Raw genomic sequence first — 21,068 nt, 5'->3', positions numbered from 1 at the left:
GTTGTCACCTTTGCGGAATAATGGAAACACTAAGTCAGGTTGATGCTAATGATGTCCCACACTAACTAGATGATGTCAAGCAGAACTCTGTTTTTGTCTCTGACATGGTATGTTTTTGAGTGTACCTAAAAACATGGATGGCAGTATCATTAGGTAATTTATTTAGTTTTGAAAATATTTGCAGCATTAGATAATTTTAATATACTGGCTAGTTTGATACTTGGCTCAAAATATTTATGTGCTAAGTAAAAGTTTGATGAACTAAATGGTACTCATATGGTTTCTGAGCAATTCATAGCTATAAAAAATACTTTCCTGAAAGCGAAGATTTCATGTTTTAGAAAAAAAGTGGGAAGGAAACCTCTCTTCCTGCGATTTTATAACCCCATGCAAAGCCGAGTCTTTGCTGCAGGAGCCTAATGGCTTCTCCCACTGGGGGCCCTGCTTTAATAAACTCTGACCAAGAGCAGCCGCGCTTCGGAGCGCCAGGAGTGGGAAGGGAGGGAGGGGAGATGGACAGCAACAAGGAAAATCAATCTCTCTCTCTTTTCTACTTTTCTAGTATTTTCTCATTCTCTCCCTATATCCCTCTGCAAGTAATTTACATAGATCATTTTTTATTTAGTTCATGAAGATATCCCTTTATTCTGAGGTATTTCTGCTGCTGCCTTTAGAACATTGGAGTGAATGTGTTGAGATCAGCAGAATCATACTTACCAGTTTGCCTTTGAAGCAATTTATTTAGATAAATGTAAAAAAATCTTCTCTGTGCTGCAAGAAGTAGCTCAGGCTGCTGTCACCCTTAGGGTTTTCTGTGCCCGTGTTCTTTCCCATCTTACAGAGTGACCTCAGGGTGACCCTGCAGAAAGCTACATCTTACAGGTGCCTGGAGCACTTCAGTATTTTCTTCTTTATCCTTAAAATGACTTATCTCATGTATTTTTGGCATTGCCTTTACCACTGTATCTATTCCAGGTGGGCTTTTTTTATCAACATTTTACAGAAAAACTGTTGCTTTACACAGTGTTGTTCTGTTTATCATTTTGCATCTTAATGACCTTTCTTTTTGTCATACAGTTACAATTCACAAAATCTGTCATCATTTTTTGCCCACTGTTTGTTGTAATCTCCTGCAGTGTTCTCCTTTTCTGCCATTGTTGAGTAGCTGTGCAGTCCAGGATGCTTTCTGTGTAGGTCTGATCTATGTGTCCATTGTTTTTGCTTTGAAATGCAAAATGAATCTGAAATGCAACATGGAGACTCCCTGGTCCAGGTGCTTCTGTAAGCAAACAAAACTCCCCCAAAGCATAGCATTCTTATCATTTGGCCTTTGGGGGAAGTTTCAATTTTTTTTTTTTTTAAAAGATAGGGATAATATACCCTTGTTCCCAAATAACTCCGTTGTATTAATCCACATCAAAACTTCCTTGATTTTTTAAAATGTTCCCTATTTTGATAATTGCATTGTCTTTTTTACTTTATTTTTGTGGTTCATTCATGCTCATCAACCAGATATCAGATTATCTACTTTTCTTCTAAATATATTTACATCACTGTATGTAATGTATTTCCCTTAAATCAGTTATGAAAATATACAAATATGAGTATTCATATAAAGTGGGACTCTTTCATGACTCTCAAGTCCTTTTACTATTTTCCATTTTTCTTTTTTAGATCGTCTTGCAGCAATTTCAGTTCTTTATATCTTATAAATGTTTATGCAGATTTGGATGGTGTCGCATAGTCCTGCTGCCAACCACAGATTTAGTAATACAATTACAAAGTGAGATTGAGTTTACCTTCATTTGTTCCTCTAAAGATGGCAGGGCTGCTTCTTGCTGAGGGCTCTCTCGTGTATATTTTCTCCCCTCTTGTTAATTCGGTAATCTAAAGACTATTACATTTATGGGCTATCACCTGTCGTGGTGTTTCTTTCAGCTCCAGAGGATCCAGGAAGCTGATTTTTGTTATGTACTGGTGGAAAATGGCTGGAATGTGTATAAGCTTTTCTCTCATAGTCAAATTTGTGTTCACCTTTTACTTACCTGATTGTCCACCCTTGATAACTCTTTTTGTCTGATTTTCTTTTAGAAGGCAGTCACTTTTCACAGATGGCCTGTTTCTGAAATGTTGAAAACGAAACAGAACTGACTTTTCCTGAAAAGACTGGGACTCTGATCCCAGCACTGCCATCTGCTATCCCGTTGACTGGGCAAGGTTCTTCCTTTCTCTGCTTCTCAGTTCGTATCTGTAAAAGGGGCGTGATAGTGAGTAGCTTGTACTGTTGTTTTGAGAATCAAGCCCTGGCAGTAAAGGCAGGCCCCTTTGGACACCTCCCCCCTGCAGTATGATGCGCCTCTTCTCTTGGAGAGAGAAGTCGCAGTGGTGATAAGCTTGCTCTTGTCTTTGTGCTGTGGATATTGAACAAACACTGCACAGTACACATGATCCTCTTGCTAAGCACTTGGTTCCTAGAAAAACTGCCTTTTGCCTGAGTGTTAGTGTATTTTTATATAAAAGGTCTGAGAACTAACCTAAAGTGATCCTTGATTCTTTTGCTTTGTCCTCTGTGAAGCAGTAGAACCCAGTGTCCTGGCTACCTTAAAGAAGTGTGCCAGGACTTTAACAATCTTTAAGCTGAATTTTCCTTACTTTACTTTCCAGTCACTCTGACTACCATGTCTTCTGCCTTATTTCTATAGAAGGTCTTCGAATCCTTTTGGAATGAAGTAGGATATAAATAAATTCATAAATGAACCCAGAAAAATATGAAGTGACCTAGAGAGCTAAACGTGTCAGTTTTTCTTTTTTTTATTTTTTTGAGTAGAGTTATGTTTTCCTTTTAGTATGAACCAAAGCTTTTTTTTTTTTCCTCCAATTGTGGTAAAATGTACATAACATCAAATTGACCATTTTTAGTTGTGTGGTTATGTGGTGTTAAGTATACGTACAGGGTTGTGCAGCCAGCCCTTCATCTGTCTCCAGATTTTCATCCTCCTGGATTGGCATTTTGTACCTGTTTAAACAATAACTCCTCATCCCTCCCCCAACCCACCCCAGCTCCTGATGACTACCAAGGTACCTCCCGTAAGTGGAATCACACAGTATTTGTCCTTTTTGTGACATGCCCGGTGATCTTTAACTTAGTTTCCTCTATAAGGAATTTGCTTAAGAAAAGATATAAATTAAAATTAAGTTAATATTATGAACCTTATCTCTAAACTTTGTTTATGGGCAATACTTTACTCTCATTACACTTTGCTTGCTAACTTATGTGTTAGCAGTTGCTGTTCTCTCTGGATCCCTGTTCTGGAGATTCATTCCAAAATTGTTTTTCCCGGTCTTCTGAGTTTTCAGTTTAGTGTTATATTGTATCCAATAGTAACTGGTAGTGATATCACCAGGTTTTTAGGAAAGTTGAAGCCTTAATGAAATGTTATAAGGATAAAATGGAAGGCTCCAGAATGTCTTCTTAGTACCTGGGACAGATTGAAGTCTGCACAATTTCAGTTACCTTAAGAATGATTCATCATAGGAGACAGTCAGTATACTATCATCACTTTGGAATAAGGCATTGTACCTGTTAATACATTTATTCCTCAGTTCTGTGGATTTTTAAATTCTAAATGTGTCCTAAATTTATCTCTTGTTTTCCACCTGTTTTGTCACAAAACATAGAACCTTTCCCCTCACTGACTTTCCAGGCTTCTTTCCAGTCCCTGCTTTTACTTTCCTTCCAGAACGAGTTTTATGCAATGTAAATGTGATCTGTCATTCTCTTATTCATAATTCTATATTTTCCCTTTTGCCTGCAGGATAAAGGCCAACTGCTTTAGTATAAAAGATCTTACCTCTTTTGTTCTCATCACTAAGATACTCCCAGCTAAAACTACCTGCAGCTCCTGGAAAACACTGGTTTCTCAAAGCTCCATTTCTGTTCCGATATCACTTACCTCCAGAAAGCATTCTCAGACCTACCTGGGACCTGCCTTCCTTTCTCCCCAGGGGTCCCATAGCATATCCTACCAGTTCTGAGAAATCTGGATTGAAAGTTGTATCATTATTTTACATATTATTAAGAAAATCGACTCCAGATGGCTCAGACAGTAAAGTATCTGCTTGCAATGTGGGAGACCTGGGTTCGATCCCTTCGTCAGGAAGATCCCCTGGAGAAGGGCATGGCAACCACTCCAGTGTTCTTGCCTGGAGAATCCCGTGAACAGAGGAGCCTGGTGGACTATATTCCGTGTGGTCACAGAGTCTGACACAGCTGAGTGACTAACACTTCACTTTTACTTTTAGACAAAGGAATGGGCTTCCCTGGTGGCTCAAAAGGTAAAGAATCTGCCTGCAATGCAGGAGACCTGGGTTCAATCCCTGGATTGGGAAGATTCCTCTGGAGGCGGGCATGGCAACCCACTCTATTATTCTTGCCTGGAGCATCCCCATGGACAGAGGAGCCTGGTGGGCCACAGTTCATGGGGTCACAAAGAGTCAAACAGACTGACCCAACTCAGCACAGCACAGATACAGAAATATCCAACCATTGTAAGGCACCGTTGAGTTCTGGATTGTTGCTGTTGTCTAGTCACTTCAGTCGTGTCTGACTCTTTGTGACCCTGTGGACTATAGCCTGCCAGGCTCCTCTGTCCACGGGATTTCTCAGGCAAGAATATTGGAGTAGATTACTATTTCCTTCTCCAGGGGATCATCCCTCCCCAGGGATCGAACCTACATCTCCTGCATTGGCAGGCAGATTCTATACCACTGAGCCACTAAGGAAGTGTGAGTTCATGGATATTAAATCTCAAATTCACAGATGTTAATAGGTGAATAAACATGTAGTACTGATGAAATAAATATAATATGTCTTTTAACTGAGTATGATTATTTGTCTGCTACTAGCTTCTATTTAATACTACATTCCTTCAAGTTTTTCAAGTGTGAGGAAATATGACTTTGTTTATCTTAAATTCTTAAAGCCTTTACATTTTGAAAGCACATAACTAGTGTTCAGTAATTGTTGCAAAATAATTTTACATTCTTATGAAGTTGTTTTGACATTGGATATTTTATGTATTATGCATAATTTCTATAAAGAAAAATATCTTTACAGGGCTGCCAAATCCCTGTTCCATCTAGCCTGAGAAAATCACACAGTTAGTCCTTTTGCTAACAGCCTAAATTTATTGTAGGATAGGAATTAGAATTGTAGAATAGTAGAGTTGGGATGAAACCTTATAGATCACCTAATCCAGCCTATACAGTTTTTTAAAAAATCTTTATTGAATTTGTTATATCATTGCTTTTGTTTTATGTTTTGGTTTTTTGGCTGAAAGGCATTTGGAATCTCAGCTCCCTGACCAGGGATTGAACCCACATCCCCTTTCCAGTAGCATCTCAGTACCTTTCTTCTCCACTTAAAATCAGCTCTAATTGATGTCACACATCTAACTGATGTGTGAACAACTAAGAATGTTGTGTGGTATGGTATCAGAGAGCCTGAACTTAGATTCCTGCCATGGGTTCCTGTCGTGGCTCTGTCCCAAGCTATCTGCCCTTGCATGAATCACTTGAATACTCAGATTCTTCTTTTCTAAAATAAAGGGTGGTTTCAAGTTCTCTTCAGCTCTAAAATTGTTATTTTTTTCTCCTGCTGATTGGCCAGTGGTGTGCTAATATGCTCATCACTGGCTGCCAAGTCCAGCGGGTACCACCAAAATTCTGCTCCCAGTTGTTTGAGTATGGCATTGTTCTTTTCCTGTTCCAGCAATTCCTGGGTTCTTTGCCTGTATTTAACCCTATTGGTTAGCAAGTGTTTACTGGTGTTGTGCACTGCTTGCATCTTGACAGGTGTAAAAAATCTTCTTTGTTCTCGGTTTAGTGATCTGATTGAAGGGAAAAAAATGCTCTAGGCACCAGTAGGTTTCAAGGTTTCCGTGGTAATGTTGATTCAGACGAGAGCACCTTAGTGAGTGGAGATTTGAAGTCATAAATTGTAAAAATTATATTTTAATGCAGTACTGTTGGCTGAGAGATTCACAATTTAAAGAGACCAACCTTTTTTTTTTTTTTCTTTAAACATAGGCACAGTGGAACAACTAATGTGAAACAGTTTTTCAGGGAAGCTAACAACAAAAGTGTTGTAAGTGCTGCCTCACTGTAGGGTTATAGTCATTAGCTCTGGGATTGTCTTTGGAAAAAGGAGAAGAGGAAGGAGGAGCTTAAAGGTCATCCACTTTGAAACCTAGCTTCAGATGGAAAGAATCTCCTTGTGGCTTCCTGACCCCTAATCTATGTCTTTTTCACCACTTGAAAATAAAACCAGCTAAACATTAATTTTGTCTTTCATCTTACCTTAGTAAACTCAGATGATTTCTTTATGGTTTCATTTGTCACCACAACAGAAATTGATAGTACGTTTTAATGTGGTCATGCTAGTCTCAGGAACAGCAGGGTACACTGGGTTGCCAGTGAGGATGATGGCTATTTGTTGAGAGAGCTGCTTTTATATCTTCTAGGGGAAAAGGTGGACAGAGTTTATTAATCAGTCATTCAGATTCAGGTTTAACAAACATTTCATTCATTGAATGTCAGATGTGTTAGGAGCTTTCACCTATATAGAAATGGTTTATAATAAAGTATTAAACAGTCCTATAATGGTATTCAGATTTAGCTGGGAAAATATTTTAAAAATTAACACACGTGAAACATCTCTAAAAAAGTTAAGGGCCAAACTGCAATACTAACTATAAACATATATCAGAAGTTTAGATACAGAGATTAATGTGGACTGGAGGACCTGGGGATAGTACAGGCATACCTCCTATTACTGCATTTCACTTTATTGTGCTTCACAGATATTGTTTCTTTTTTTTTTTTTTTTTTTTACTAAATGGAAGGTCTGCATCAACCTTGCATCGAGTGAGTCTATTGGTGCCATTTTTCCAACAGCATTTGCTCACTTCATGTCTCTGTATCACATTTTGACAATTCTTGCAATATTTCAAACCTTTTCATTATTATTGTATTTGTTCTGGTGGTCTGTGATCTGTTACTTTTGATGTTGCTATTGTATCACTGAAGGCTCAAGATGATGGTTAGCATTTTTTAGCAATAAAGTATTTTTAATTAATGGGATTTTTTTTAGACACAATGCCATTGCACACCTAATAGACTACAGTATAGTGTAGACATAACTTGGATATGTGTGGAAGCCAAACATTGCATGCGATTTGTTTTATTGTAACATTCGCTCTATTGCAGTGGTCTGCAGACAGACCCACAGCATCTCTGAGGTCTGCTTGGATATGGTAGCAGTGGGACTTGAGTGATGTACCTGTGATACTTTGAGAGGGCAGCAGGTCAGAGAAGAGAGAACTATTCAGGGAAAGTGATGGGTCCTAATCAAAGAAAAACCAGAAGAGAGGAAGAGTGTGGCGTACACCTGTGAGATTGAAGTAGGGAAATTGCTGGACTGACCTTGGTGTTGTCCAGTCATGTGAATGAGTGGACAGTGAGGATGGTGCTGGATGAAAAGCTGGAAGAGTTTGTACCTGAAATGGACCATAGAAAGTTTGAGAGACCGTTGTTTCTAGAGCATGTTAGAAAGGATTGTTTTGTGTATTCTCCTACATTCTCTGTTTTCTTTTGTTTTTCTTCAGACTCCCTCGAGCCCACTTATCAGCAGCTTCAGAAAATGAAACTGGACAAGAGCCCCTTTGTGGTTGTCTCTGTGGTTGGGCAGGAACTCCTGACAGCTGGGCATCACGGGGCCTCTGTGGTTGTCTTAGAAGCCGCTCTGAAGATTGGCACCTGCAGCCTCAAACTGAGAGGTTCCGTTTTCTCTGCACTGAGCAGTGCTTACTGGTCTCTCGGAAACACAGAGAAGAGCACGGGATACATGCAGCAGGACTTGGATGTAGCCAAGACCTTAGGTAGAGTTTTGTTTTTCTCCTTTATTTTAGTGCAGAAAGGAAATGAAGAAAACGGATTAACCTGACGTGAATGGGATTGAAATGTGCAGTGAAAAGTGATTCTGCCTCTAGAACATTCTGTGTTTTAGAGTACTCATGTCTTTAGGGCTTTTCATTTAACAAGGTATTAAGTTTCCAAAAGGCCAAAAGATATGGATGAACCTACTCATTGCCTTTTCAGATATGGGCTCACTGATTTAATATCTCAAATGGTGGTATTTGTGGGATCTTTCACTTAAATTTACACTTTTGCCTACGAGAATGCACCATCATTTTGTTGGAGTAGACAGTTCAGAGCAGTAGTTTAGAGTGTGGACTGAGGAGCCAGACTGCTGAGTTTAGAATCTTGACTCTGCTACTTACTGACTGTGTGACTTTTGGCAAGTTGCCTAACATCTCTGTGCAGTTGTTTCCTCATTTAAAAAAAACTAAAAAAGATGGTTTATAATAATCATTACATTGATTATTTAAGGACTTGGAAGATTGCAGTAAGAGAAGAGATGTGGTGAGTCTACCATTGGCATACTTGTAAAGAAGCAACATATTATAATAGGGTTGGAGTCAAATGACTGAACCAACCAACAAGATGATGGTTGTTCAGAACCAAAGCAAGGACCTCTCATTTCCAGGAAACTTATGTCCCTGTTATATGTTATAACATCAATAACGGTTGTCCAAAGGTTTAACTTCTAGGACCATAACTTCCCACATGGAGTCTTTCAGAGGAAGAAAAAAAGGCAAATGGAATTTTAAGTAGTAAACCTGTGGCTATCAAATTAAGATGGCCTTTATATATTATAAATAATGCTGTAACTTAGAGAAATATTCTCTTTTTTTTTAAACCCAATTCAGGTGACCAGACAGGAGAATGCCGAGCTCATGGGAACCTGGGCTCTGCATTCTTCTCCAAAGGAAATTACCGGGAGGCTCTCACTAACCACAGGCATCAGTTGGTGCTTGCCATGAAACTCAAGGATCGAGAGGTAGGAAGTTTACCTGCAGACCAAAACCAGTTTGTTTGAAACATGGGATATTTTTCTTTTCTGATGCTCAAAATGTTTTAATTATCTTAATATATTACTTTCAGAAGGTGATAATCATTGCTTCTAGCTTTCATTAACAAAGAGGTGTTGGACATCTGCCACATACAGGGCTTGGGAATATAGAGATAGGTGAGACTTGGCCTCTGACCTCAAGATCTAATAGCTTGTCAAATGCAGTGTTCTTATGCTCTTCACATGTGCTGTGGATATGTGTAAAACTAGCCAAAAGCTGTATCAGTATGATATATCCATTAAATTAAGGAAGCACACATTATGCTTTGTCAGAGATGGAGTATTATTGCTGTGAATCCTTCACACTGTTTCTTTGGTGGATTTTTAACTCTGGTGATAGAGACATATTTAGTCTCCTCAAGAGAGCTGAATTGTAATGACAGAGAAATATCCCCTTAGTCTTTTCTAGATAAATGAAATGTAAAATTCTTAGAGACTTGATGTCTAGTAGATGCTCACGATGGTCCCTGAAGAGTGGAAAGAGGGTGGGGTTTGGCGGGAGACAGACCCAGACTTGAATGCCTGCTCCAATTCATCCTGGCTTGGGAATTTTGGGGAAGTTATTGTTTAACTTCTCTTTGCCTCTTATTTCTTATTCAGAAAATTATGATTCCATTCATTCTGTACACAGTTGTGATAGGATTATAAATAATATATGTGAAGCACCTAACATGGTACCTGGAATTCCATAAATGGTAATAGTAATATAATATTATTTAAATGAGAAAGAGAAGGTTAATAGCTGAGGCAACAATAAATTTATGAATTCATCCATATGGTGGGAAATAAGTTTAGTTACATTTGTATCTTAGAATTTTACTGTAGGACATTATGGAGATTAATTATATTATTTAAATGACCCAGGATCTTCATTTCTCTAGAACACAGTCAGGTATTAGAAAGGAATGGTAAAGAAAAAAGCCTTTACTTCAGTGGCATGCTGGAATCGCCCCTAGAGAATGCTGGACTTCTATAAAGTCTCTCTCATCCATGAGTGTCAGATAAAAGCCTTGGAAAGCTACCAAGGACCGTGATGTTTTGGCAGTTTTATTCTCAAGAAAGTTGCCTACACACTTTTCTCTTTGCCTATTTACTCTTAGTTTATAAGCAATCCTTATAAGCCAGATGATCTGATTTCTTGATGTTAAAAGGATGAAAAACAGGGCTCAGGTTTCTAGAGACAAATATAATGATAGCATTAAGAAGTTAAGGCAAGTTTAAAAACTAAAATAGCATAGATATCTAGATAGGGCCATTTAGTGTAGGGACAGATAGCTGTAAGTATGTCAAGAGCTGGTTTTATACCCTGTTTTCCTAACCTTTGCGATGTATATATTAGCCCAATTATTGGATAGATTAGAAAGACTTTTAATTAGGGGCAGAGGGTTGTGATAGGTATTAAAAAAGGAAAGCATCCTAATTCACTGCCAAGATTCTGTCCTTCCAGAGGAGGCAGAAAGTGATATAGACTTGAGGAAGCTCTGTGAAACAGGCAGAACTCAAGCTGGCCTCTGAGAGAGATGTAGAAATTGGCATATGAGGTCTAAAACAGATATTTTCAATCATTCTATTATATTGTGTATATAGTCACAGATTCTTGGTTTTTAAAATATGTGATATATATTCAGTTCAGTTCAGTCACTCAGTCGTGTCCGACTCTTTGTGACCCCATGAATCACAGCACGCCAGGCCTCCCTGTCCATCACCAACTCCCAGAGCTTACTCAAACCCATGTCCATCGAGTCGGTGATGCCATCCAACCATCTCATCCTCTGTCATCCCCTTCTCCTCCTGCCCTCAGTCCCTCCCAGCATCAGGGTCTTTTCCAATGAGTCAGCTCTTCGCATGAGGTGGTCAAAGTACTGGAGTTTCAGCTTCAGCATCAGTCCTTCCAATGAACACCCATATATATTAGCTGTATCTAATTACATAAATATTATACATGAAAATATTTTCCACTTAATTTTAAACATTTCTTCGTTTTATTAAATGGTCTTTCATTTTATTAAATGAAGGTCTTTTATCATCATGTATTTAATCTATTTCCCTGCTGTTATACAGGCTTCCCAGGTGGTATTAGTGGTAAAGAACCCAACTGCCAGTGCAGGAGACATAAAAGACACGGGTCGGGAAGATTCCCTGGAGGGCATGGCAACCCACTCCTGTATTCTCCCATGGACATAGGAGGCTGGTGGGCTACAGTACAGTCCATTGGATTGCAAAGAGTCAGACATGACTGAAGTGACTTAGCACACACGCACTGTTATACATTTAGTTTGTTTCAAATTTTTTGGTATTGTAAAATCCAGAAAAACATGTTTGTAGATCAATCTTTGAACGTGTCTTTCATTATTTCCTTTGGTTAAATGGGCTTACTTAGAACATTAAGACTTCTGATACATATTGCTAAATTGCTCTCAGAAGGGCTGTATCTATTTCAGTTCTACAAACAGTGGATAAAAGCTAACAGTAGGCATTACTGTTAAAACTAAAAGGTCAGCTTGGTGTTTAAAAGCGGTATGTTATTATTTTGATTTACATTTCTCTGCTGTCTATTGGGTTGACTATTTAAAAAATTTCTTTTATAAAGATCTTTAATTTTCAAACTATTTTCTATCGCAACATTGGTTATTGTATATTGATATGATTTTGGACATTGCTGTATCATTCTACTGAGCTATTGGGCGATTTGTGCTCTAATGTATAGTTTTATTTACGGTTGCTCTATATTTTTCATCTACTACAAATCTCATATCATCATTATTATTTTTAACATCTAGGATATTCTTGTCTCTCCCTCTCCCACCAAATGAACTTTAAAATCATTTTGTCAAATTTTAGAGACTCTCCTATTGTGGTATTTACTAAAACTGTATTAAATTTACATGTTAGTTATGGATAAATTGATGTAGTTTTAATAGTTGATCTTCTATTTAAGAGCGTGGTCTATTCTTTCATTTACTCTTTTATACCCCTCACTGGTCTACACTTTTGGGGAGTGTAGATATTTAATATATACTGTTGGAAATGGGATATTGTTTCAATGTGTCTTTTCTAAAAATTAGTTACTAACGGCATATAGAAAAGGTGTTTACTTTGCAGATTTTATAATTGACCATGCAAAAATTCTCTCATCATAGGTCATGGTTTTTTTTGTTGATTTCCTTAGATTTTCTTGTAATGCAGACTTTTTGCAAATAATGATAGTTTTGTGCATTTCTATCCTTATGTTGTACCCCTATTTTTTTTTTCTTTTAGTTATTGCACTGGTTAGAACTTTGAGAACTCTTGCCCCCAAAGCAGTCATACCCTTTGAGTATACAAAGTTTGGAGGATGTAATTTTTAGTGACTATCCTCCTCTTACATAGTGTCTGTGACCTCAAATTGTATCCTGGTTTTCCTTTTGCATTATTTTTATATTGAAGTAAAATACAGGAAAAAGCTGCCTTTTGAAGCAGAGATTAACCACTTAAATACTGTGACTGGTGAGAAAACCAAGCTGCATCTTTCTGCCTCTTACATCTTTGCTATAATAGATTTTAAGATTTTATCAAGTAACAAGAAGCAGCCTGAGCCACTGTCCACTTACCTTAAAGAGCAGTATGTTTTTCTTTTGTACAACTGTTTTCAGATATTCAATAGGAGAGAGCAGGCACCTTCATTCTAACTAGCCTTCTGTCTGTGTTAGCAGTTGCAAAATTAATTTCAGATGGCCACAGAGACCCTTCCTGTGAGCTAATATTAGTTGTCAGAAGAGTGCATGAGTTACATTGTTTTAGAGATGTTATTCTCTATTCAGGAAGTCTGATATACACATATGTTGGTGACTTGGAAGTTTTTGTTTCATTTTTTATCAGTCTGATTTCTCTCCTGGGCTTCATATTTCTTTATCCAAGTACATCCTGGACACCCGTCTTCAGTTTAATATGCCTGACTTAGCCCTCGATCGGTGCTGACTTCTGCTGTCACCATTTGTCCTCTTGCCCAAGCCACCTCACTCGTATGTTTGATTTGTTAGTGGGTTCTCATCTTTCTATAAAAGAAATCTCTTTTCTGGTGCCTTCCTTCTGCCATATCATCTTGTTTGGACTGCTGCAGTAGCCTCCTCTCAGAACTTTCTGTACTTTTTAACAGGTGCTCTCCTCCAAGCAAAGAAGAGAGGGTGTCTACTACCTGAATCTGTGATTGCAGCCTGAAGCTACTGCCATAAGAATTTAACTTTTTTCAAGTATGGTGTAGTGGCTGAGAGTATGAACTTAGTTATTAGACAAACTTGGGATTGAATGTTGGCTTGGCCACTTATTACTGTGTCCCTGAAACTTACATAACTCTTCTAAGTGCTATGGACATGTGAGTTATTTCTAATTTTTGGCTGTTATGGAAAAGCTACTATAAACATATACCTTTAGGTAAACATCAGCACTTAACATCTGTTAAATGTTTGGTCATGCGTATGTTCAGATTTATTAAGATTTTTACCAGTTTTCCAAAATAGTTGTACCAAGTTTTATCATCAGCAGTATAAGAGATTGTTGTGTTAGTCACTCAGTCGTGTCCAACTCTGTGTGACCCCATAGACTATAGCCTGCCAGGCTCCTCTGTCCATGGAATTTTCCATGCAAGTATACTGGAATGGGTTGCCATTTCCTTACTGAGCCATAGTAAGGATTCAAAAAAGCATTATTATGGGCATTATCATTGTCATGATCATTTAAATGATTCATATGAATGTTGCATATCCTGTATAAGATCAGTTTTTGTTGTAGTGTAAAATTGTTTTCCCCCAGATAGTCAAGTAAACTGGACACTCTTAGAAAAAGTACTGTTAGGAGCTCTGCACACCTTTTGTCACACTGGACTATCTAAATACTCTAATTTGTGAAATCTGTTTTAACTCTGCTCTGATACTAGTTTCTTCTTTTTCTCAACCATATTTGAGTTACCCTTCTAAAATTCATTTCAGATCATGTAATTTTCCTGCTTAGAAGCCTTTGACCACTTTTTGTTGCCTTTAAGATAAAGTCCAAATCTCTCCGTAATCTTGTTCTGTGACTTTTCTCCAGCTGCCCTGTGCGTCAGACACCTTATAGTCTGCTCATGCATGTCTGTTTGCCGCACTTTGCTGAAAGTGCCTTATGCCTCATCCTCTGTGTCTTTACTTGCTATGGCCCCTCTGGATAGAAGATCTTTTCCTTGACTCCTCAGCAATGTTTTCTGTTGTCCAGGTTTGTTTGCATTGTCTCTGCTTACTGAAGCTCTGTCTCAGTTTCTGTTTTTTTCTATCCAATATTATACAAATATTGGTGAAGGCCATTTACCAGTCTTTTTTTTAATGGTTAGTGCCCTTTGTGTCCTGTTTAAGAAGATGTTTGTGTCCCCCAAGGTCGTGAGGATCTCCTCCTGTGAGGCGGTACTGCTTTACCTTTACGGTTTGCTCTGCTGCCACCTGGAGTTTGCTTTTGTGTTTGGGTTGGCGCGGGTATCAAACTTCAGTCCCCACGTGAATACCCAGCTGACCCAGAACCATGTATTCACGGGATTGCGCTGTCTGCCACTTTTGTCACAGGCAAGGTGATGTGTGCTATTGATCTGTTTGTCTATCTTTATGACAGTAGCATATTACTTAGTTACTGTAGTTTGTTATTGACTCTAGAAATGCTTATAGCTTTGTTCTTCCAAATTGTTTTGGCCATTCCAGGTTCTTTACATTCATATATATGTCGGGTGGCTCAAGGGTAAAGAATCTGCCTGCAAGTGTAGGAGACACAGGAGATGCAGGTTAAATCCCTGGGTCAGGAAGATCCCCTGGAGGAGGAAGTGGCAACCCTCTCCAGTATTTTTGCCTGGAAAATTTCATGGACAGAGGAGCCTGGTGGGCTACAGTCCATGGGGTCTCAGAGTCCAACAAGACTGAGTGACTCAGCATACAGCACATAAATATATAAAACATATATATGTCTTAGAATTAGCTTATATTTCCCCCTCTCTTCACTCAGACATCCTGCTGAAATTTTGATTGGGGTAGCATTGAATCTATAAATATATATGAATTTAATAGTCCATGAACATGGTATGTTTCTTCATTTATTAGGTCTTGTAAAATCTCTTCCAGCAGTGTTTTATAGTTTTCAATATAGAACTATTGCATATCTTTGTTTAGTTTTATCCTTAGGTTTTGTGTGTGTGTGTGTGTACATGTGTGCCCTGGTTCCTCCTTTTCTAGCTGGATGTTCATTAACCCTTGGAATAGGTATGTTTGTTTTAGCCATCCATATTCCCATGATGCTTGGTTTTTTGCTATTGTGTTTTTACCATTACATAAGTAATATATGAGTTAGTTATTGATGTAAAAGATTAAAACACAATCCATTCCAGAAGTGATCACTGTTACCAGTTTGAAGTGTATCATTTAGACCTATGCCATCTGCTTTAGTAGCCATTGATACATGTGGCTGTTGAGCATTTAAAATGTGTGTGCTTTTTAATTGAGATGTGCCATAAATGCAAAATACACACTGGACTTTGAAGACTTAGAATGAAAAAAGAATGTTGAGTATTTCATTACTAAGTTTGCATATTGATGGCAATATAGTGATAATATTTTAGATACATTGAGTTAAATAAAATATGTTATTAAAGTTAATTTTATTTTTCTTTTATCTTTTTCTGTGGTTGCTAGAAAGTTTAAATTATTATGTTTGTATTATACACCATGGCTCTAGCTATTTTCTCTTATGGCTTTGTTTTTCTGGATGGGTATATGATACTGTTTTCCAAATGATTTTTTCACTTAATAGTCTTGAACCTCTTTTCATGTTAGCACATACAGATCAACCATGTTCTTTTGAACTTCTTTGTAGTATATGTATTATGAATGTGCCATTCATCTGCTGGTGGAGTGTTCAGAGAGGTTTGTTTTTCCTTTTACAAACATGGCTGCAGGAGAAAAGACCTTTTACAAGTCTTTTTATATACATTTAGGACGAGAGTAGTGTGTGACAAGTGAGATTGCTGGATCAAGAAGTATTAGACATACTTTAAGTTAAAAGAGTTTCCCCAATGATCACCACAGGGGATATTTTAAACCCTTTAGCATGTCACATTAATTTTTAGATTTTTTTCAAATTGTTTGGCAGACTGTAGCCCTTAGTGATTGCTCAGTTATGATTCAGTTCAGTTCAGTTGCTCCGTCGTGTCCAACTCTTTGCAACCCTGTGAATCGCAGCACACCAGACCTCCCTGTCCATCACCAGCTCCCGGAGTTTACCCAAACTCATGTCCATCAAGTCATCCAGCCATCTCATCCCCTGTCATCCCCTTCTCCTCCTGCCCCCTATCCCTCCCAGCATCAAGATCTTTTCCAATGAGTCAACTCTTTGCATGAGGTGGCCAAAGTATTGGAATTTCAGCTTCAGCATCAGTCCTTCAGTGAACACTCAGGACTGATAGCCTTTAGGATGGACTGGTTGGATCTCCTTGCAGTTCAAGGGACTCTCAAGAGTCTTCTCCAACACCACAGTTCAAAAGCATCAATTCTTTGGTGCTCAGCTTTCTTCACAGTCCAACTCTCACATTCATACATGACCAATGGAAAAACCATAGCCTTGGCTAGACGGACCTTTGTTGGCAAAGTAATGTCTCTGCTTTTTAATATGCTATCTAGGTTGGTCATCAGTTATGGTGCTTATTGATTATTTGTTTGTAATATAGTCTTCTGATGTTATTAACTGGCAGCTTCGGGGGGGGGGGGAAGGAGGATAACTTACTTATATTGATTATCTCATTTATTAATGAATTCATTCAAAGCATGCTTACCAAGTGATTACTGGGTGCCTGGCTCTATAATGCCTTTGGGTATAAAGCTGAATCTGCTATTGCTCCTGCCCTCAAGGAGTGCAAGTCTGGCAGGTGTCCTGCGGGGTCCCAGCTTCGTACTGGTGAATGCCTGGCGCCTGGAGGAGGAGCACTGAGGCTGTGCCGTGGGCGCAGTGTGCCCTCTCCTCGGCTCTTGTGAACGCTGGTCTTTGTTCTCTCGGATGTGGAGAGGAAACGCTGTGAAGCCCAGGAGATTACTGGCCTTAGGAATATTGATACCTAATATTGATACCTTTACTCATTTTTTCCCTTTGCTGTCAGTAACTAAAATCTAAAATACACATTTAATGAGGATACTTTTTACATTTTCATAATGCCTCCCACATTAAAGATCTTTTAAAATGAAATTTCACTGTTTGCGATTTTGAAGATTAAAGGTAAATCATAATCCTTATCAGTTTATGACACCTGTGGTTTCACAGGAACAGTTAGTGTCTCCCCAAAGAGACTACTTGACTTTGTGAGAAGATTGAGCCTTCTGGATTTCTTTCAGGATGTAACTACAGGAAATTAATTAGATGATTTTTTATGACATCATCCTGAACAGCACTTTCTCGGAAAACAATGCTGTTTTTCTTGGACCTTTTTGCAGACATTTTCTGCACTGTGTATGTTAGTATATTAGTAGCCCTAGTGTGAGATCCATGCAAAGGTTTGTGGGGGTGGGGGGTGGGCAGCATGTGTTTGAGAGAGAGACAAAGAAGGAATGCAGAGGTAATAATTTTACTTTCAGTAGTACAGGAGAGTGGGTTAAAAGGTGAAAAGCATTCCATTTTAGCAGAGAGCCGTATCCTCAAAGGGAATATTAAGTTCAGGAGGCAAATGCTTGGCAACCTTGCCAGTGGTGTGTGTATCTTACAGGCTTTTGAGAAACAAATAAGAGTGTTAAGCTGTAACTCAGCAAATCACTGAAGACTGTAGGACTTGGAAAGTGGACATTTGGTGGAGAATGGAGATAAGACATCGATTTCTTGATTGTGCTCTTTGTATTTTGTGTAAATTGGCTAAGTCAGACCTTTTGGGTCTGTAATGAGTTATTAAAAGCTCTTTTTCTCCTCCTGACAAAATAGTTATTACATCAAAAGAAATGGGCACACCCAGTGAATATGTGTGTATGTATATGTAACATATGATGTGTTTACAAATCTTTGTGCCCTCACCTGTTCCATTTTTTCTGCCTATATTTTTTTCAAGTTTGATTTATCATCATTCATCCATTATATTTTTGGTTGTCCTCTTCCAGCTATAGCATTTTGCATTCTTTTTCTCTTCAGGGTAGCAGGAACTTCAGACTACAATTGGGAGATCTTACTTTGAGTCCTGGTTTTGCCACCAGCAGCTATGTATCATGGGCAGACCTCTTCTGGAAACTCTTGGTTGCTGGTTCACTGTCTGTAAACAGAAAGACCAGATCAGATGATTTTTAGAGTCATATTGCCCAACTAGCCATTAGCCACGAATGGTTATTTTAAATTAAGCAGAATTAAATAAAGTAGAAGGATCTTTGGTCTGAGTGGAAGGAGGAGTGGTGGTATCGTCTCTATGTCAGTGAAGTTGGGCGTGCTCACCCGACTGCATGGCCAGTGGCCTCTTCTTGCAGCGCTGTCTGTGGGGAGCCATCTCTTGCTGTGTCGCAAAAGGTGATAGAATAGGGCAGGGACTGAGATATAGGCCCTATGAAAAAAAGTGCTTCATATTGTTTACTGAAAATCACCAGATCTAGCCCTCTCTTTTTTCTTAAGGAATAGGAAGCCTATAGAAATGAAGTGACTTGGCCTAAGATCAACAGTAAATTGTTTAAAGTTGTTATATTTAGGAATATTTTTTTTTTGTCATTATGTGGCAGTTTACTTCTAAAGATCCTAATTTTTTCAAGTATCTTCTGTATAATGATACAATTTGTAGGATGTTAACTGAGTCCTAGTTATTTGAAATCATGATTATCAGTGATAACTAAGTATTATATATATGTGACTAATGCTTACTATTTCCAAATACACTTCTGATTGCCTTATATAGTATTTCCTTGTCACAAAACCCCAGAGCATGTTTTTAGGTTTCCAGAATGGATTTTTGTATTGTTTGATATAGTTGAGTAACTTTGCAGAGAGACAGGCTCCCTGGGCTATACCAAAAGCCTTTTGCTCGGTTATGCATATACTTCCCATGAGAGCTGAGAGATAGAAGCATAAAGAGTCAAAGGACTCAGAGACAGGTAGACTGTGACATAGCGGAGACTGCAGTGTCACGTGAGGGCTGAGAGGCGTGTGAGTGTTGTGGTTCCTGAAGGTACTCTGACATTGTGTGATGCTGTCTTTCCGGGATGATGGTGGTGAGCTGTTCTGACAGGATAGCTGCCAGATTAACTTGCACTTCCTTGATTTTTACCTTTGGATTTATCTGTTCTAGGGACCATGGAAACTTAAGGAAGTGAAGCAAGTTACTGATCCTGTTTCTCTTTTATAGATGAGAAAATGAACACTTAAAGAGTATGAGTGATTTTTCTTTAGGCCACTTAGACAATTAAGTGTTAGAATCATAGCCTTGGAAGACATAAAATGTGTTCTGCTAGAATACGTTCATTCATTAATCCTTGCTGAAATGAACTTTTATCCTGTGTGTTCAGTTTTTAAAAAGGTAATTTCCAAAATAAAAACAACAACAAAAACCGTAATTTCCTGCAGTCCATTTTAATTTTGTAAGGACATCACTGAGATTTGTTTAATTTTATGTTATCGTGGGTTAGAACAATAGAAATCTGATGAAAATAGATTACAAATACAATACCCTTCCCCTCCACTAGTACAGATGATCCAAATTAGGAATCCTTTCTTCAACTTTAGTTCACTATTGGGAGAAGAAAAACATCAGTTCTCAAAGCAGTAATCAGAATCTTTTATTCCCCCTGAATAAAAGCACTTTTCTCTAATTATCATAAAACACATATGAATCTCAGAGTTCTCCTTTTCTACAGAGAAATCACATCCCAAAGAAATCACCATTGAATTACTTGCTGCTTTTATTCCTTAATCTACATTCTCCTGCAGACTCACTAGCCAGGTGTCCGCTAGTTTCTGGAGGTATATTATAGCATGTCTTTGGGCCTTTCCTGAAGGATAAGAGGTTGAGAGTCCTAAGAATCTTCTAATTTTTTTTGTATTTTTTTAAAACCATTTTAGTTTCCTGTAGCACTTCCCTGATTAATCAGTTAATTCAACTGACTAGTTAGAATTTGTGGTAATTAGTTAAGCCTCAATTTTTACTTTAACTGTATCTTTTAGGAGGTTTTACTAGACAAACCTGGAGAAGGAAATGGCAACCCACTTCAGTACTCTTGCCTGGATAATCCCATGGATGGAGGAGCCTGGTGAGCTACAGTCCATGGGATTGCAATGAGTTGGACACGACTGAGAGACTTCACTTTCACTAGACACACCATGGGTAATAGTGATTATAGGATGAATAAATCCTTAAGACAATAAGCATTCCCAAATTCTCCAGAAATGTTCAGCATAGAAGGAATTGACTATGCTGATCAAAATTATGAGCAGAATGTGATTAAGATCGAATGTCTGTTCAATTGGGTTCTCCGACATTTACCTGGGTATATGACATTGAGTGCATTACTTGAATTTCTTTAAGCCTCAGTCTCCCAATGCCTAAAATAGGGATAATACACAATAAAATGTTTAGCACAGTTTTTAGCATATAGGATGTGGTCGGTAAGCTGCAGGAGTTGCCACCGCCGTCATCATCTTCATCCTCCTCCTCTAGCCACAAAAGCTGTTAGAGAAGTTCTAGTAACTGTGTATACTTGATGGTATCCTCGCTTTGCCTATTTATCCAGTCAAATCTTATTACCAGTTCAGATCCCTCTCTTTCCTGAATCCAAATCAGTGAGGTACTTATTTTTCCTTTGATACTTTATAATTTGATCCCAGTGGCTTAGGCTAACCAAGATTTACATGTTGATACATTTGAAGTGTTCCTGTAATAAAAGCACTCCCTATTTTGTTGATTTCTTAGCTGTCAATGAAACTGTCCTCCAAAACCTGTTACTTTCTGAGTATCAGATTCTTTGCCTTGCTGCAGTCCAGTGCTGCTTCAGCTAGGGGATCTGAAGCACATGGCCAGTCTTTCCAGACCAAACTTTCTGGCTCC

The 21,068-nt window shown here is 38.3% G+C and overlaps 1 protein-coding gene across 3 annotated transcripts in view; it reads left to right on the top strand.

Annotated features, from left to right (window-relative positions):
* Nucleotides 1-21,068, top strand: part of TTC28 (tetratricopeptide repeat domain 28) — a 563,147-nt gene that overhangs the window by 282,889 nt on the left and 259,190 nt on the right. For all 3 annotated transcript variants that reach the window (XM_070475504.1, XM_020876676.2, XM_070475505.1), the window contains 2 exons: nt 7,665-7,937; nt 8,829-8,959. In XM_070475504.1, the coding sequence (XP_070331605.1) occupies nt 7,665-7,937; nt 8,829-8,959 (404 nt within the window). The remainder of the gene's footprint in view (nt 1-7,664; nt 7,938-8,828; nt 8,960-21,068) is intronic.

This window comes from Odocoileus virginianus, chromosome 12 (genome assembly GCF_023699985.2).
Source record: "Odocoileus virginianus isolate 20LAN1187 ecotype Illinois chromosome 12, Ovbor_1.2, whole genome shotgun sequence".
NCBI classification, from domain to species: domain Eukaryota; kingdom Metazoa; phylum Chordata; class Mammalia; order Artiodactyla; family Cervidae; genus Odocoileus; species Odocoileus virginianus.
Note: the sequence above shows the minus strand (reverse complement) of the source record. Positions and strands in the feature narration are given on the sequence as shown.